This window comes from Vanessa tameamea, chromosome 2 (genome assembly GCF_037043105.1).
Source record: "Vanessa tameamea isolate UH-Manoa-2023 chromosome 2, ilVanTame1 primary haplotype, whole genome shotgun sequence".
In the NCBI taxonomy this organism is placed as follows: domain Eukaryota; kingdom Metazoa; phylum Arthropoda; class Insecta; order Lepidoptera; family Nymphalidae; genus Vanessa; species Vanessa tameamea.
In genome coordinates, this window is record NC_087310.1 from 1,047,439 (window position 1) to 1,067,274 (window position 19,836).

At 33.7% G+C, this 19,836-nt stretch overlaps 1 protein-coding gene across 12 annotated transcripts in view; it reads right to left on the bottom strand.

Moving 5' to 3' along the window:
* Obsc (Obscurin) overlaps positions 1-19,836 on the bottom strand; it is a 415,125-nt gene that overhangs the window by 368,005 nt on the left and 27,284 nt on the right. For 5 of the 12 annotated variants that reach the window (XR_010309210.1, XR_010309209.1, XM_026636895.2 and 2 more), the window contains exons 1-3: positions 14,791-19,591; positions 14,540-14,655; positions 6,128-6,262 (exon numbers count right to left, since the gene is read on the bottom strand). Coding sequence is in view for 10 of the 12 variants with exons in the window: in XM_026636895.2 (XP_026492680.2) it covers positions 6,128-6,262; positions 14,540-14,655; positions 14,791-19,377 (4,838 nt within the window). In the remaining 2 variants the exon portion in view is untranslated. Of the gene's footprint in view, positions 1-6,127; positions 6,263-14,539; positions 14,656-14,790; positions 19,593-19,836 lie in introns of those variants that run through there. The other 7 variants (XM_064215690.1, XM_064215693.1, XM_064215684.1 and 4 more) reach the window with 5 other exon arrangements.

Sequence of the window (19,836 nt, forward strand, 5' to 3'; positions counted from 1 at the left end):
TAACGAATTAATAGAGCGCTCCTCGCGGAAGATTGTTTAGTCTCCGAGTTCATAAATCGAGCAAGCTGACATTTCGTGTCAACAAACTGAGTGGATGTCTGAAGACTTCCTGTAGCGCGGTTTTATAATGTGGCACACGAAAATTCTCATTTGCATCCTAATTATGTGACTTAATTAATGCGTTCTGGATTCTGTTTCAAGACAAGCGTTGTGTATCGCTAGCTGTTTCATCCTGTTCAAAAACGTGAGCGTCGTTTTAATGCGTCGTTAATAAAGATAAACAGTTTGTTTTTGTTTATTTTCTTTGTGCTTATGGTATATTTTACGCAAATATATATATATTTTTTAAGAAAATTATAAGATTATTTAGATAAAGAGGTGAAATAATACCTGTTGATAATAGATCACCTTCCCCTATAATAATTGGCAAAAGCGACTAAAAAATCATCTTATAAACGGACAGGAAGGAAGAATTTATCTAATATTGTTTAGGTTTGTAGTGATGAGTGATTCACAAGGATCAATTTAAGGTCCGTTTCTATTTCTAGTGTATATAAATGACGTTCCTTTCTATGTCAAATGTATTTGTGATATTGTATTCTTTGCTGACGATACTCCATTAATTTTTAAAGTTTACAGAAACTCATTAGGATGATGCGACGCAGAAGTGCATTGTCACGGATATACGATTGCTTTATTTTATAAACATTTCAATATTCATATCGATGTATAACTAGATTTTATTTGTATAAACCATCCTTTTATCTATACGGTTTGACTATTATAATATATACTTATTATTTGAGATCAAATGAATTTGTTTATCATCTGTATTTAATATTTAAAAAATACTACTATTTTAAGTAGAACACATACTTTCAAAATTGAATATTTATTACAAATTTCGTATCATAGCATATTTGTATACATGAAAAAATAAACGACTAATCTTTCATCGATTTGTATAACACGGATACCAGATTCAAACCATTAACCCCATATTGGCTTGCCATCGTGATGTCATACAGCCAAGTTTAAACAGCATCCGTTCTACATCTCACACTCCAATTCGAGTTCATGGCGCAGGGTTAAACAACGCGCTGCGATCATGACGAAATATAATCAATCAGAATATCAAAATATACTTCATTCAAGTAGGCTCAATGTTAAAACTAATGTATTATTACTAGTTCGAAATGTAGATTCAACCGAGAAGAACCGACAAGAAAATTAGTAGCTACTCTTTTTGATCAATCGTAATGTATTTCTATGTGTCACTAACCACTAAAGGTGCAATACTGATACTAAATATACTGCAGAATGTATTTATATACAACATTCACAGCTCTTCTGTCATTAACCAATAGAACCCGCTATGTCCTTGACTTTTAGATCTGTAATATTTTATAAATATTCATTTAAATTACATGCTGTAAGGGGCCATATTAATCTATATTAAATGCACAATGTATTCAAGATACTTAATGGGATGGATGGATGGATTAATGCTGCATTGCTTAAAATCGCTTCGTAAATAATAAATGTACAATTTATGTAAAGTACATAATTGTACCTTAAATAAATTGTGCATTCTTTATTAAGACGCTTTTGAATTACGCCTCGTAGACAATTTTATTATCAGTAACGAATTATTTATGTTTATGTAGGTAGTAGACGTGTATATCTGCATTATTTTTTAAAAGTATAATCCTTAGATGGCCTCCGTAACTACAGGCACAAGGAACATAACATCTTAGTTCCTTAGGTTGGTTTCACATTGGCGATGTAATGATTGAATATTAGCAACATGGCCACGTTTATGAACACATTCTTTATAAAAAAAATTGTCTTCCTGTTTGATAGAACGAGTTCTGGCCTGTTTGGGTTCTAGTCAACTTTATCCTCTTGCCAAACACCAGTACTTCAATTGCTATGTTTCGGTGTGAGTTATCGGATTTATAGACCCTTATTCATTCATACTAGTTTCATAAGAATGAAAATTGTACTCCTCAAAAGAATAGGTGGTCTCTTAGCCCATAGCTTTGGGACTTTATTTGCATGGGGTTATTTTGATAGATAATTCAATCATTTCTTACACTCGTATCTGGAATCAGTGCTGAATTGTACCTTGTTCTTGTTACATTTCTGATCAGTGAATGTATACACGTAGTCGCAGCCCTTTACTAGGGTTACATGAATGTAGGTTAGTATCTCCGAAAGCAATTAAATCATTCGTTCTGTAAAACAAGTTAACGATTCTACCCACCGACGTAAAACTGCACGTCGGCCAATAAACTTGGGACTATTTTTAATCGTATATTTTTAATACAACAGGCATTGCCACTAAATAGCTCGTAATATTTTATGAACTATTCACGATCAATATAATGCTCATAATTTAAAGAGGTTTCCTGTTAGAAAAATATATATATTCTAAAAGTGCTTGGTTAGGGCCGAAGTGTATCTATGGTCGTTTTATTTTGACTATATGTACAGAAAGTCCGTTTGCTTGTTGTATATTTACTTGAGAAAAGTTTTTCTGTAAATAAATAAAACAGACCAAAACATATTTTATTAAGCAAAGGACACGCGCTCTTCTATCATCTTCTATTTTGATCAAAATTAGAAAATCCTGGTCAATTTTTTGCCATATTTGTCTTTTAGTAGAAAAGATGAAATATTTAAACGATTATTCGTCTTAACATTTTTATTATGAAGACGAAGGTGAACGGTTCTACCTTTGACCATGGTTCTATTTGAGTACAAAATTCTATCATTTTACAATTAAATAAAATTTTTCTAAGCCTAAATTTCTTATTACAAAAGTTTTTTTACACATTCCAGGGTAATTTTTTTAGGTAGTTATTACCTAAGAAAAACAATACCTGCTACCTGAAATATTAAACTAAAACATTCTTGTCCTTCTGGAATGTTACAAATTGATTGAAACATGGTTAATGGGGCTTTTTGTTATTAACTATTTTTTTTTTCAATTTGTTCAAGGTGCTAGCTGTAAATCTAAATTAAAAGCACGAGTTTCAGACAACATTTATTAAGACTAAAATTTTTATACGAAAATTAAAATTAAGATTCGTCGCTAACATTATTAAAGGAAAATTAGTTTTTATTTGTAAATAGTTATTAAATAAATATCTATTATATGTATCTTGGACCTTGATAATTATATAATTAATACAGGCGATATGTCCCAGTTGTTAGAACACGGGAACTGTTACCAAAAGATCCTCGAAGAACTTTATTGTACTAAATATTTGTTAAGATGAAAAACGAACGGTACAGAAAAACATCGTGAGAAAAACAATCATATGTAGAACTGTCGATCTGATCGCATTGGAGAACCCAGAAGTCTAGCCAGCGGTGGGATACAAGCCGTTACTTAACTACTTTTAACTATGTTCCCATTTTTGTGTGGCTTTTTTATTTATTAAAATACGAATATACACTCATAATAAATATGTTGAGAAATACTTAAACTGATGTCTTTGAAACTCTATAATAATAATTATTTATTTATAAGATTTACAGCCTGTCAAAAAATTGGATTAAACAATTATTTCGTAATCGTTTGGCACAATAATAATATCGTCCGATCCAAGAGAGCTGGAGTAGATATATCTCATAAATGTTGGGCATAGCTCATAAACTTTATGTATTTGTACTTGTCCTCATGTTATGCACATATATTATATTATACATGACGCATATATGGTAACGCAAATGTACGCAAGTATACAAGAATTATGGGCGGAAGCTTCTATTGTCTTTTGCATACTTTGTCATGTATGTTGTATGCGTAATCCTATCTGGCTCCAATATGCCGGATCGCAGTCGCCCACGACCCATCCATACCCGGCCCGTGTAACGTCAGGTGTTCGTCTTACAAATTATTACTGAGCTCAATGATTAATGAATCGTTTTCACGTTTGGATTGATGATAAACCACATCGATATTCAAGCGATATTCGAATCGATGGTATACACAGAAAACGTATCAGAAGTCGAGTTCTGACATATAGTAGTTCTAAATTACAGTCCCGAAAATGTTTTTTTCTAAAGTTTTCATGTGTCAAACGATTTTAAGTGGTGTTAAAAACCAGAAACCCAGTGTTAACGCACAGATATTTGCGTAGATATCGTAATTTGTTTGTTAGTAATTGGGGTAATATTTTTTATTTGATATCGGTAAAACTATTATGTAATTTTTTTGTTATATAATTAACTGTAATTAGCACACTAAAGGCTTGTGGTAGTGCTTGATATTTTCGTAAATTTGTTTTGTATTTGACCAGCGTACATTGAACTTTCTCTGAAATTCAGAAATAGGTTGTACGATTTGATTAAGTTGTTGAATTTTGTTTATCATATAAAATATTGGATATTCTAATATATTGTTTTGGTTACATTTGTGCCATAAATTTATCCATACATAATTCGCAAAAAACAATTTATATTTCTAACATTTAAACTCATAGGTACTCATCCAATTCTCGTAACACGGTTTCATTTTGAAAATATTTTTATTACACTTTATATTAAGATTTATTTGAAAATGTGCTAAATATTAAATTATAGGTAATATTTCATTTCTTTGTTTATTTCAGAACGACTTAACTTTACAACCTACGCCCTACACTTTTAAAGAATTTGATTTAAAAAAAAAGTTGGAAATTATTATATCGAATTGATTCTAAAAAAATATTAATTTTCTTAACAAAATCTAAACATAATTGCTTTTTCATTCGTCAAGGTGCAAAATAATCCACAAATATGTCGTATGATCATTTCTCTATTCTATATAAATATTTCAGAAACAAATCAAAGAAAAACATTCATTAGAAATATTTCCAGAAGCGTATACTAATAGAATTATTGTTGCCATTATAACAAATCGAAAGTGGGGCAAATATGCCACTATAACATCGGAATATGAACATTCAAAATTTTACAGCGTACCCATTCATTTTATTAGAAAAGATTAATATCATTGAGTCTGACAATTCCCGGATGCGATGCCAGATTCTTCAACCTGAACGGAACGTGCATGCGTGGGAAATTTTGCTTAAAAAACGAGTAGTAGTTATTTATAATATTCGTTCAGTGTTAAGACAATCTCACGATCTCTTATTTTATAAATAAGTAAATATTCGTAGATGAACATTATAATCAAAGAAACGAGGTTTAATATCACATATCGAAAAAACTTCTTTCTTCTTAATTGGGCACAATTAAAGTGAAATTTCAAGGTCAATAATGTTTGCAAGTCCCGGCTTCACCATAAGGGTCTAATAATATAGATTTAACAGATTGATACATCTTTTAGATTGAAGGACAAACATAAAAAGGAAATATATTTTTTTTAATGTGCGGCTAAAATTATTTACTAATATTATGCATGTATTATGCATATAAACCTTCCTTTTGAATCACAATATTTATTGATTAAAACCGCATTAAAACCCGTTGCGTGATTTAAAAGATCTTATCTTACAGACGGCGGGAAGTGACTTTGTAGAGATGAGGCAAAATGTCACGGAATATCGACATCGCAATTGTGAATTAATAACTGATATTTGACTAACAAATGTTCTGTCCTACTAACCATGTGAGGTAAAAATGAGACGTGACGTTTTATTAATTTAAAAAACAATATTTGTTCTACTACTGTACTGTGAGTACTTTTTCTGTGTCCAGACAAATTAAGGTTAGTAAAATCGCAAAAATGTACATCACAGCGACGAAGGAAAGGATTATATTTAAACATTATCTCGTTTTGTAATATTCGCAATGGGGTCACCTAAAAAACGACAAGTCAAAATTACGCAACGCTATAAATATATTTAGTATTACATGAACCAATTACCATTGCGAAATCTATATTTTTTTGTGGATCAACACACATATCTTAGCAGTTCGTATTCGTTGAGTTTCATGCAGAATATTATTAACCCCAATTGAAACAGAAACGTTTGTTATTCCATCGTCGGAAAAAAATGACTACGAAGTTTCTTATCGGATGTTCTCGATAGAATCTACATTAGGAACCGTTGGTAATTTTAATAATTACTTGTATTAATAAGTATATTTTGATTTGGTTATGTAAGATTACCTCTCGGCGACTTGACTTTTCTTCGTCTGTTTCTTTGGGTGATTTTTCTTCGGTCGAACTGCCAATTTGTGTTTTGCCGCTGATGCGTCAAGGAGTTCGGCTTCCACGTTCAGACTGGAGTCGATTTGAGGATTCCTGGGAGATGGGACAGTGTTAATACACATATGAGGGAACTATAACTATGAGTACTTGGAGATTTTCGATTTATTAATAAGGGCGAGTCATGCTTTGATTTTGATAATTAATGCATTAGTTTCAAAAATGCAATGATCATAATGCTCTTTAGGCTAATTTCTCACCAAAGAGACAAATAAATATTTATTTTAATAGTAGATCTTTGTGTAAACCCGTTTGAAAAGGTATATCATCCACTAATTTATTCTAATGTAAATCATTAATAAATCGTATTATTCTTAAGTGAAGGTATATTGTAGACTCAACTACATATGTATATCTTAAACTCTATGGCTAGGGATGACCACTCACGACCAGATGGTACTAACTCTGTATTATCATATAACAAATTTTAACATTGAATATCCTACTCTAAACTGAAAATTTCTGTAAGCCATAACATCTGACCCCAATTTATATAGTTGAAATAAAATTTAGTAATTAGTACTTTGTACAATGTTTTTAGTACACATAGAATGGCATGCAATTGTATGGAAAGGCGAAGTTTAATCTTTTAGCTACCTAAAATATATTAGCTAAATGTTTTATTGTGTTTATATGAAACAGCGGAAAACAGTTGGTAAAATTTTAAAAAAATGTAAGGGGTCGCCTGTCCAGAAGATTACAACAATAAATACAAATATTGAGTTCATGGATGATAGCACATCTTGGGACTGAAAAATTCCGCTAAATTCCTATTATTCCTATATTTCCGCCAGTTCTACTCTCTCTTCTTGTCCGAACCGGTCTTAGTTTTTAATTTCACAATGAATTAATTACAACAATTTTTTTTTTTTCAATTAATCACATTTCTTTATGTCATAAGTAGGTGGACTCGCAAATGGTACCTGATGGTAAGAGATCACCACTGCTAATATACATTGGTACATAATTTATTGGTACTTTGATACTGCAAGAATTTTTAATCATTCCTCGTATCACCAATGTACCACTAGCCTAGGACCTAAGATGTTATGTCTGTAGTGTCTGTAGTAGGTACACTGCTTAACTCCCTGCCTAACCTATTGTTGTGTTCCTTTAAACCAGAACACAAAAATACTAAGTATTGATGTTCGGCCGTAGAATATATGATTTTTTTTTATGGCATTAGTTGGTGGACGAGCATATGGGCCACCTGGTGGTAAGTGGTCACCACCGCCCATAGACAAAGTTGCTGTAAGAAATATTAACCATTCCTTACATCACCTATACGCCACCAACCTTGGGAAGTAAGATGTTATGTCCCTTGTGCCTGTGATTAAACTGGCTAACTCACCCTTCTAAACGGAACACAACCTTTTTTTTTAATGTTATAGGTGACAAACGAGCAGGAGGCTCATCTGATGGAAAGTGACTACCACCGCCCATGGACATCTGCAACACCGGGGTGCTTGCGGGTGCGTTGCTGGCCTTTTAGGAACGCTCTTTTCTTGAAAGTTCCCAAGTCGTATCGGTTCGGAAAAACCACCGGCGAAAACTGGTTCAACGGATTGGTTGTGCGAAGCGGAAAATGTCTTAAAAATCGCGCTGTTGTAGATTTTTGGACATCTAGGTGGTGCGGGTGAAACATGGAATTTTGACGAGATGTCCAAAGGTGAAATTCAGCAGCCGGGATTAATCCAAACAATTCTTCTGAACATTCCCCGTGAAAAATTCGGTAGTAGATGCAGAGTGATCTCTACGCAAAGCCAGAGGATCAAACAGATCGGAAAGGGCTTGATCGTCGATAATTCGAGCCGCTCTGCGTTGGATACGGTCAAATGGAAGGATCTGGTACAGGGGAGCACCTGCCCAGAGGTGAGAGCAGTACTCCATGTGAGGCCGAATTTCCGCCTTGTATAGTCTTACGCGATGGGCCGACGTGAAATACTGTCTGGCGTTGCTGAGCACAACGAGCTTTTTTGATGCCAATTTAGCTTTACCTTCCAATTGACTGCAAAACTGAACGAGGCTCGAAACATCAACGCCAAGTATTCCGATACTATGTGGCGGCTATCGGAATGTTCTTAAATTGCGGAGATATAAATGGTGATTTTTTAGCGGTTAACACGCAAACTTGCGTCTTTTAGGGGTTGAATTGGACTAGGTTTAGCTGGCCCCAGTCCGAGACTTTGTTTAACAAGGACTCTATTTAAGATAAATATTAGCACGGCCGGTGTTTAAGGCGTTTACGGTGCTGTCGTTTGTATAGTAGTGAATGTTCCTCATTTGCAACAAGTCATTGATATGCATAAGAAAGATGAAGAGTGGATGATAGAACGCAGCCTTGAATTGATGAGTTTTAAGTCAGAGCATGTACCGTAGACAACGACCTTGATGCTCCGATCTGGCAAAAAGCTGGTGATTCATTTGCATAATTTCCCGGGAAGCCCATAGGAAGGAAGCTTCGAAAGAAGGTCTTTGTGCCACGCACGATCGAAGGACTTCGCTGTGTCCAAACTGGCTGCTAATGTAAGGTAAGGGCGAGGCCCCTTGCTCTCAACTTCTTCCACCCTTTATGTCTCAGGTAAACAAGAAGATCACCGGCTGAGCGGCCGCGATGGAAAATGTACTGGCGGTCGCTAATCAGCTGGCGCTACTCTAGGCACCGCAGGAGCTGGCAGTTTATAATGGATTCCATTACCTTGGAGAACAAGGACGAGATGGCTATAGGCCCACAATTGGACGAGTCGGAGCGGTTGTCTTATTAGGGATTGAGTACACCAAGATAATCAAAATTTTTAATTTTAAAATGATATGTTTTTTTTAAACATGGAAGTGGTTATCTATAAATTATGTTGATGCTGTCACTGACTTTCTCGTACGCCTATTCTACATACAAAGGTTTTGTATATCAGTTTTACAAAAAAATCTTTTTTCTCAGACAAAATTATTCCTATAATAAAAGCCGTTGATTAAAATTCATTTTTATATATTACGTTAGGCAATCAACGAAAACCTTCTTCAAGCTTTTTTATCACCTATATTTTCTTGTATTTAAAACGCGTAATCTATCTTTTTTTTACCCAAAAAGAAAAAAGCACCTAAAAAAACGTAATTATTTTGAACTAGTCGCCCGCGGTTTCGCTCGCATTTTAAGGATTGTTTGTTAGGTATTAGGCATAAAAAAGTAGTCCTTCCTTGGAGTTCAAGCTTGTTTCATACCAAATCTTATCAAATTCAGTGGTTTGGCCGATAATGGATAATTTAGAGCATAATTAAATCAAACACTTTTGGTTTTTTTTATATAATAGGTAGGCGGACAGGCAATTGAACAATAATGATAAGTGGTCACCACTCCCATATATATTGGCGCTGTAAGAAATAATAACCAATGTGCCACCAATCTTGGGAACTAAGATGTTATGTCCCTTGGGCCGGTAGTTATAATGACTCACTCACCCTTCAAACCGGAACCCAACAATACAACATCCCTATTCGGTGCTAAAATATCTGATGAGTATGTGTTACCTATCCAAACAGGCTTGTACAAAGTCCTACCACCAAGTCAAATTATATGCTTGTTTGACTGAACTACTTTTTAACCACATTTTAATCGACCGTTTATCTGACAAATATCTCCTGACAAATCCATCAGCTTACAGAGATAGATTAGTAATAATGCCCAGATACCTAACCAGCTACAATTATGACTAATTTTGAGTAATTAAAAATAGACGAGAGGGACTTTTGACGTGTTTCCTGCTCATGATATATTTTGTTAACATCAATCAAAGTCGGAGACGGTCGCACATGACGCCTCAATGTCAGGGTCTGATAGCTATTAAATTACAAGAATATAAATCTGTTTGGCATAAATAATACTTGTTCTGAGTACTGCTATTTTCCTTTCCATTAAAAACCAAAGGTTGTCGATTAACGACTTTACTATAGTTGAACGTTGTATAGGGTGGACAAACACATAAAAAATCTATTTCTGATATTCAAAAGAAGAACACAATGTTGGTTATTAAGGATCGTTTAATATAATAAGCAATAGTAGGTATTAAACAGTTTTAAAATGTAATTTCAGATTTTCACTGTATGAAACTTATGTCTAAATTAAAAATGAATTTTTTTTTTTGTTTTGATACTTTAGGATAAAAATCAATTCTTGTCCGTAGGTAAGTTTTTGCAGACGAAACCCAGTCTGTAAAAAAAGCTTAAGTACCTATGCGTGTATTTAGTAATTAGTTTAATTCATTTATTGCTTGAAGTCTTATCGCATATATGTATTTAGTTAACTTAAATATAATATGCTAAAAACCATTGAGGTATACATTTAAAGAAATTGAATATGATCTCTTCCCTCTCAATTTAAAGTCTGTAAAACTTTGAATAAAATGATTTTGTGATACACAAAAAACACAAAATAATTACTTCTGTTATTCGACTGCATAGAGTCAGGAACTCTTTTGTGGGGCAAACTATACGGGCTTACAAAAGGGTTCCAGAAGACATTCAAACTGGCAGTTTACTATAATTGAATAAGGCCAGCCTTGCACCAGCTCCTAAATAATTTGGCAACAATGTCGCGGATATTGGACGTTACTAATGACAATTTAAGATGCTGTTGACTGAAATCGCATTATTTGGAGCGTTAATGCTGTTCTATATAAATATATAATGTACATAAAGACATCGTTATTTGTACTGTATTTCCTACTTAAGGTATGCACGTATGTTATGACAGATTTATTACTAAAACAGACAATGTTTGAATATCTTTATTTAACATAAATTTAAAAAAAGAACTCTTTTTTATGGTTTCAAATACCTCTAACAATATAGTCGATAAAAAAACATAACTGTCAAGTTTACAGCCCAAGTTTCATCGGTGTGCTATTTCAGGCTGGCCCAGAAACGATGTGACGTCGGTAGCGACACAGTTTCTCATCAGCGATTCGTCCGACTTACCTATATGTCTACATGATTTTTACGTACATATGCTATTTATCAAAACAAAAGAAAGTGAAATTCACGCCTCTCACCTCAGTAGTCGACATTTAAAGCGGGCGTAACTGCGAGGCGTCTACTTATATAATAATATATTAAGTTTCTACATATCGCGCTGCTTATTCTTGCATAAGTTTGATGTATATTGGCTCAGTAGCTTTTTGAGTAGACACTACAAAAAAAAATCTTTTCATGTATTAATATAGATGACGTCACAAATGCCTCGGCTAGACAGGAGGCTAAAATTTAGTTTAATATAATATAAACTTATTTACTTTCAGGAGACATGGCTATTTTTTTTATTAAATATATTTGCGTTGTTTTTCGATTCATTAAATTTATGCTAATAATATTATAATGGTGGTAGAATTTGATAATAAATTATTTGGGAATAAAGTATAGTAACTCTGTTTAAACTTATATATATTTCTGTTTTAATGATATATATTTATATTTTGTTAACAATTTGATTTATTGAAATGTATATCCATGGGATAGTGAATCATAAATGTGATCTGAAGTACCTGTGGTCATCTTATTAATGTTTCTTAGAACTTAGTCTCAACAAGTTTGGCTGCGCGCCAACACCGGCGATGTGCCATTTTATATTTCACGGGTTTTTCCTTTTTGTACACTATGATATTATATTCCAAAATAAAATTTGTTAACATACACTACAATAGTATTTATAAGTATTTGTAATGAAGTAATTACATAAATTCTCATTTCATAAACTTTATTATTATAACTTTACCCATACTTAACTTTGAACCATAATTAACGAACCATACGTTAAATAAACTATTTAATAATTAATTAAGGTAATATGTCTTACGAAAACTTTTTTAAGACAATTTGTACCTATTTATTCCTTTATTAACTTCGAATAACTAGTATGTCAATTGTTGATTGATAGTTAATTAAGCGCGCTGCTGTTTCTTTTCGGCAGAATTATTTAACCTTTGGGCTATATAGATAATATTTGTTTATATAATATTCTAAATATTTAAAAAAGACCCATAGCAATTGGCTGCGTGTACATTTATATTTGTTATTAATATTAACCTCCTCATGAGAACCTCCTTCAAGTTTTAAGTCATCTACAAAACTATTTGTTACAAAATATGATATATTAATATTATATACGATAATCTTACATACTACGTCGTGTTGTCTATGCCTTTAGTGTATTTTTTCTTAGCTTTGGATATTCGTGCCTGAATGTTTTATTAGTGGACAGGATCGCAACCTAAATTTAAGGATGGCAACACTGCATTCATATGAAAGTACAAGTTTCTATTGGACTTTACAACTTTTTCATTTCTTAACACCGAGACTATTTCTACATAGACTTATTATTTTAAATAAATACAACTTTGAACTTGGTTCCATTTTGTCTCTAGAAAATATTTGGGTATGTTATTGCTCTAATATAATACATAATAAATACAATGTAGTAAAACATTGAATTGCGTCTTCTGTGCTTATATGACGTTTGATGGCGTTACAAAAAGTCAATCAGGCATAGTAAAAGTATTCTGTAAAAAGAAATTATAAACTCTCAGAGGAATACAAGCGTGAAATATCATAATTTGGTATGCAACATTGATCATAATAATTATGAAAATTATAGGATACACGTATCAAAATAGAGTAAGTATATCAAAATAGAATAAGTCGGTTATCAACATTTCATAAGTAAGACACTCGCACTGTTGCTGATTGTTGTCGGAATCGGATCGGTGTCGTTACGGGTCATATTATTTAGGCAGTCGTTTCGTTTAGATTATAGTAATAAATTATAGCACTACATATATCTGTAAGAAACTATTCCATATTATATATTCCAAAAAAATCTAAGACATCTCATGGTATATTGAAATGTTATCCCGCAGTATAAAAGTTGGAAATGATTCATAAATAAATGTTTTGCGTATTATTTAACTAAAAAGAAACTCCAAAACTTTAATTGTCTTTATTAGATACATAGCTTTGCGATTTCATTAATGTTATACAACGTGTTTGAATAATTATGATAAAGCATGTAATATATATAATATCTTAATGATACATAATGATAGTTATCACAAGGTAAATATTGATCACAACATTTATATGATGAACACAACTTAAATTCAACATTTTCTTGCCAGAAAGCGGTATATACAATGTTAGCATGACTCTTCTTCCGTCTTCCTGCGCTGTCATTAAATCTTCTTATATAATTATAATGATCAGTAATAATACATTTTGTAGGTAGGTACACTAAAAACATAGTCCAGTGAGGAACCCCTGGACTGGAAGAAATGATTCTCGTATCTATATACACGGCCTCTGTACCTGCATCAATAATTATTCTCTCATTACGTTATCTGATGATTATGGAGAATCATTATACTGATATGGGATGATATTATAATGATAATGATGAAATTTTATTACTAAGTAATGATTGATCAGATTTTTGTTAAGCGATATGAATGTACGATATAAATTGATTAGGACTAACTACTACAAACGTAGGTTATAGAATCAACTGAAGTATTCGGTGCTAAGCGAGACCATATGATTACGCTTATGTTTAGAAAATGATCTGAAAGTTACGTAACAGAGTGCATCGACCCCGTCTAAATTTATATAGTAACGTTGTCCGGCGCGTTGGTGTGTTAATAAAATGCATTTCCAGTATTTTCTATTTGCATCTGGGTCAGGTGGAATTTATAAAGTCTTGTCATTTGCTATTTTAGCTTGTTGTTTTGCGTTTCGGGGTAATTGATGCCTTTCATAACTAAATGTCGGTTTTAATCGAAGTTTATGAATAATGAAAACATGATTAATCAACTTTTGACGAGGCTATTTATACTTTTGAAACGTTAAGGAAATAATCTACTAATGACGATTCCTAAAGAGTTTCAATATAATTCTTGTTTATAGAATATAAATCTTTTGAGAATAAAAATAGTTGAAGAAATTTTCTTTATAATAAAATCGGTTATTTTCGATATCGTTTCGATATAAATCGTGTATTAAATAAGTGTTAAAATGAATGAATTATTGTGTAAGGCCATGTGAGTTATACTCGGTGTGCAGTTAAAAAGCGTAAGTAACTCCAGTTACGAAAGACGCACGCACGTCCGCTAGGTTAAATATATGTATATTAATGAACTATACATCAAATTCAATGAGAACACAATTGTGCAAGTCTTATTTAAATTGTATTCACATTTACCAAGAAACTTTTCTCATTAAATAGTATATTACAGCTGTATGAAAGGATGTGTTCAATATAGATAAATGACTCACTTTGATCCAAGGGCAGCTTTCGTGTCGAGAACCTCTACGATATCTCCAGCTTTTAAAGACACCTCGTCGTCACCCGCCGCTGTGTAATCGGCTGTTGCCACGACTACATCGTCTACCTACAACAACAGAAAAAGTCACTTTTAGTTTCAATATTATAGCACTATATAAATTTATATTATAGCAAGAGTTGTTGAATTGTTTTGTATAGATTTTATTTGCCAATTTTTGGTTTCTGAAATCTTCTAAATTACCTTAGATGGACTCCTACTACATGTAGATCTAGATCTTGTCAATGACCTAGAATTATATCTTTCGTAGCTTGGTGTATTTTTGAGACTTGTCATTCTAGACCGAGTGTTTTCTCTATCAAGTAGTACGCCATTATATTTTTTATTCCAGCCACCGTATTTTGTAATTCTTTGATTTTGACTTATGTTACAATATCCAGTAAAACTTTGAAGGTCTTCATCATTATCGTCTTGCACAGGGCAACTGTACATACTAAATCTATGAGCTGTAGGTTGACTTAAATTAAGAGCTGAGAAAACATGTAAAGGTTCAAAATGTCTAATGCCATTTTCATCGAGTACTGTGTAAGCTACTTGACCAGTTAATACAGCCCGACTAGCCTCTCGTGGAACAACTGCTTGTAAACCTTTTTTCATTATTAGCAAAGCACCCGGATGTTTCTTTCGTTGAAACAGAAAATCTTCCATTGCAAGACTATTTTCAGGTTGAAGTAAGCTTAATGGAACGTCTTCTGATGTTAATAATGGTGGTTCTTCTGGAACAATCATAAGTGCAGCGCTTTCTCGTACCAAATCTCTGAGTTTGGGATCTGTGCGAGCAAGCTCTGCATCTGTTTCTAATTTGCGTATCGCTGAATGCAAACTTGGATTCTGTTCTGCCAGTTTTCTCATAACAGTCAATCTTCTAAGAATATTCATGCTTTCATCATCACTTTCAATTTTGCTTAAGCCTTGCTCGTTATCAATTACAGACAATAGTTTTTTCGCAACATTAGTTAATCCTAGCACTCTTGCGAGACCAGCAGATTGAATAATTGTTTCCTTTAACAACTCTTTATCGGAACCATCTAACACATTTTCCAATGTTTTGTTACTAATTTCTTGTATAGCTGCAACTATTATTTTTTGTAAAGCTTCGGTAGCGACATGGTCGGTTTTGACAAACGATATTGACTCAGAAATATTATTAATTATTTTATTAAGCAATATTGGATCATTTTTGGAAATATTTTTAAATGCTGGGCCAATAACTTCATTTTCTTGACTTAAAAACTCACTAAATTTATCAATCATTTGTTCTTGGGTAAGGGAATTTTTATCTAAGGCATTGTTTATGGCGATTTTAATTAACTCCATTTTGGGAATTGTAGAGTTTTCTACAATTGCCTCGCTAAGTAGCTCTTTATCTTCTTCCCTTTGAAGAATTTTGAACATAGCAGATACGAAGTCCTCATCAATTGCTTTTCCCAAAATTGTATCAATCGATTTTAAGATATGATGATACTTTTCCTTTCCATTGTTATTGTTTACTTCTTCATATTGCTCTGCTGTAACTAAAGCTGCAAGAACGGCGGCTGCAATGGAGTTTTTCACTTTCTCTTGACGCGTATTCTGTTTTTGATCTTCAGCATTTTCTATACGATTTATCTCATCCATTCTTTTTTTGTTTGCTCTACTTTTCTTTCCATCGACAATTAATCCGTTTTCTTTATGATTAACATTAATTTCAGACTTCAAATGTACGCTCATTTCTATAATAGATTTAATAACATCCATTAACTGATTTGCTACTTCATCTTTCAAACCAAAGTCAGTAACAAAAGCTTTTAACGTTTCTGCATTTTTAGTTTGATTTAAAATCACATTAATTGCTGGTAAATCTGCAGGCACTTGTCTTCCAATTGACATACCTGCTTCAGATAGTTGTCTTAGCATTTTTGTATCAATTGTTAACTCTCCTTTAGTGGACGTAGTATCGTTTGGGTTAGTTTTCACTTTTAATAATTTTAATTCTTCTGGTGTTACAACAAAACTCTGTACTGAGAATTCGAGACCTTCCTCGCCTTCAATTAAGTCAGGAGCAACAAATTTAAGCCCTTCTGGTGTTTGCACTATTTGACCAGGAACAAAAGTAACTCCTTGATCATCTGTTTCTATAACTCTACCCGGAACAAATCTTGGTCCTTCATCAGTATCTACGACTTGACCTGGGACAAATCTTGACCCTTCATCTTCAGTAGATATTACTTGACCAGGTATAAAAGTAGGTCCAGCTTTTGTATCAATAATTTGCCCCGGCACGAACCTAGGACCATCTATCGTATGAATAGTTTGGCCAGGAACAAATTTTGGTCCACTTTTAGTATTTACTACTTGACCAGGAACAAATTTGGGACCATCGACCGTATCCACAACTTGACCAGGGACAAACTGTTCGCCATTTTCTGTAAATACTATTTGTCCTGGCACGAATATGCCTTCAACCATCATTCCTGGGACGAAACGAGATTGATTTGCGTCATTTTTAACGAGACGCCCTGGAACAACTTTACCATCTAACTTTGGTATTCTAGGTCCAGGATAAAATTCTATACCATTCGATGTTTGAACCATATGACCGAATACATACAAAGATTCCTCGGATAAAGAACAGGTTTTAATGTCTATTGGCAACCCTGTTGGGGTGCTTTCTGTAAATGTTATATCTTCGATCGACTTCGCGACTGAAAACGCGACATGTCCATTTGATTGCACAATTGTTTTACCAGGTAAAAATTTTTCACTGTGTCCTGATGTGACGATTTGTCCTTCAACGAATTTCGGACCGTCAATAGTATCAACTGTAGTTCCGGGAATAAATTCTAAATCATTTTCTCCCATTTTCGTTATACCTGGGACAAATAATGTTTCTCCATTTGTAGTAACCGTTTGTCCCGGTATAAATTTGAGACCATTTGGTGTAGCTAATGTAGCCCCAGGAATAAAATGTAATTCATCGTCCTGATGTACAACTTGTCCTGGAATAAACTGCCACTCATTATTTATTTTCGCATTTTGTCCTGGGGTAAAAATAACATTGCCTTTTTCTACAATCGTTTGGCCGGGAATAAACTGTACACCATCGGGTGTCATTATGGCTTGACCCGGAACAAACACATCTTCCAATCCATTATTAATAGATTTTCCTGGTACAAATTTGACACCTTCTTCTGACAATACAGTTTGTCCTTCTATAAAACGATAGGTTTCATCTTTATTTTTAACAGTCTGCCCACAAACAAATTCATCTCCATTCGTAGTTTGTAATACTTGGCCTACGAGGAAAAACGGTTCGTTGGTAGTTTCATTATTTATAAAATGACCAGGAATTAGGCCTGGTCCAGCAGGGGTATTTACACTTAACCCAGGGACAAACAAAGGACCAGCAGGTGTTTCTACTGTCTGTCCTGGTATAAAAAGAGTCCCTTGAGGAGTAGTTACATGTTGTCCAGGAATAAATTTCTTTGCTTTATCTATATCTAACGTCAGACCTGATATTTTACCAATTTTTTCTTTTTTCCCTTTTTTAATGTTTTTGACGATATCTGGTAAATTTTCTATCGTCGGTAACATATCAATTTTATTACATTCCAATAACTTTTCAGTCACATTTGAAGTTTCCACTAGGCGTTCTTGAGGTAAAGTAGTTACAGCGGACAAAACTTCTTCAGATGGACGCGATTTTATAGGTTTCAAAGGGTTAACACAAGGTACACTCTCAAGGGTAATGGACACATCACAAATATTTCGATCCACTTCATAAATTTCTGTTTCACAATGATATGGTGTTATTTTGATAGGAGATGGTAAACTGGTTACTTTTGGAGTGAAAGATTCGTTCTTAATTTCTTTTTCAAATAAGTCCCAGTCCCAATTTTCAATAAGAGGATGCATTTGGTCTTTCCAGTCTCCACTACACCTTATAATGCTCGATTTTGAACGCATATGATTCAGATCAAAATTATTACACGAAAAACTTTTAATATCATGTTTTTCATGTTTAACTTCTTCCATTTTGGCTTTCTTTGCTAAACGATCTTGACGTAATTTTTCTTCTTCTAATTCTTGCACTTCAGCCAATTTCTCTTTATTTTCAAATATTTTTTTCATTGACGATAACCCTGCAGCACGTTTCCTTTTCTTCTTTCTTTCTTCTAATTCTTCAGCTTCTCTTTGTTTTAATACTTCAGCGTTTGGTCCCTCTCCTTCAAAAATATCCACTTCCTCCGTGAAGTCTTTAAAGTCCATAGAAACACTACGACCTTGTTTTGTTTTAATAAGAACAGTATCCGAATCCTTAGCAAGCATAACGTCTCGAACATCACCATCGCGCACTGCTGCTTCCATACGAGCGGAAAATACTAAACTACATCTTCTTTCTTGAACGGTATACACATATCTTTTGTCATCAGCGACTTGTTTTGTCAAAAGCACTTCCATCAAAGCTCTTTGAGCATCAGTTGATCCATCCAAAATCGGAAATATATATCTATAATCCGGAAGAATTTCATGTTTTCTGTTTCCATAATTAATTTCGGGCGAGTAATGATGAGGACCGAGTTCTCCCGATACGTTAGTTATTTTACATTTAGTCTTAGCGGAGTTTGCTGTGAGCAAAACTGGAATGTAATGATGTGAAGGTAATCCATATGATTTTCCTGTGATCCTGCAACATCTTTTGGCATCAGCGGGTGAGATCGGTGCGAGAAGCGGAAAGTAATTAGGCTTAGGCAGCCCTCGGCTGCGGCCGGTTATCCTACAGAAAGACATCGCGAAGCCGATTACGTTTTCATAATATTATTTGTTTACAAACTTTATCGAAGCAGGTTTTAAAAATACAATCGTTTTAATATATAATCGAGGTATCCGCGGCGGAAAAGGTGCGCGTGCGTCTGATGCGGAGCTTTCGAAGTGACTGCGAGAGCGTCGTCTCAGCGCAGGGCTTTACAGTTCGCGTCGGTTTGCACCTTCGCCGCGCGAGACGGTGTGCCGTATATTGTTCCGGTTAGGAGTTATTTATAATCATAAAGGGAGACGTATTTATTTACGCAGAATATATGACACGATTTCACGATAAAAAACAACCAAAATATTCACTTACTGTCTTTCATCGAGACCGAGTGTAAAAGTAAAATAAATTCGTTTTGTTGTTAAAATATTATGAAATCAAAGTGTTTGCGTCTTTCAACGTGCCCGTGGAACGTAAACATTTGTATACAAACGTACCCA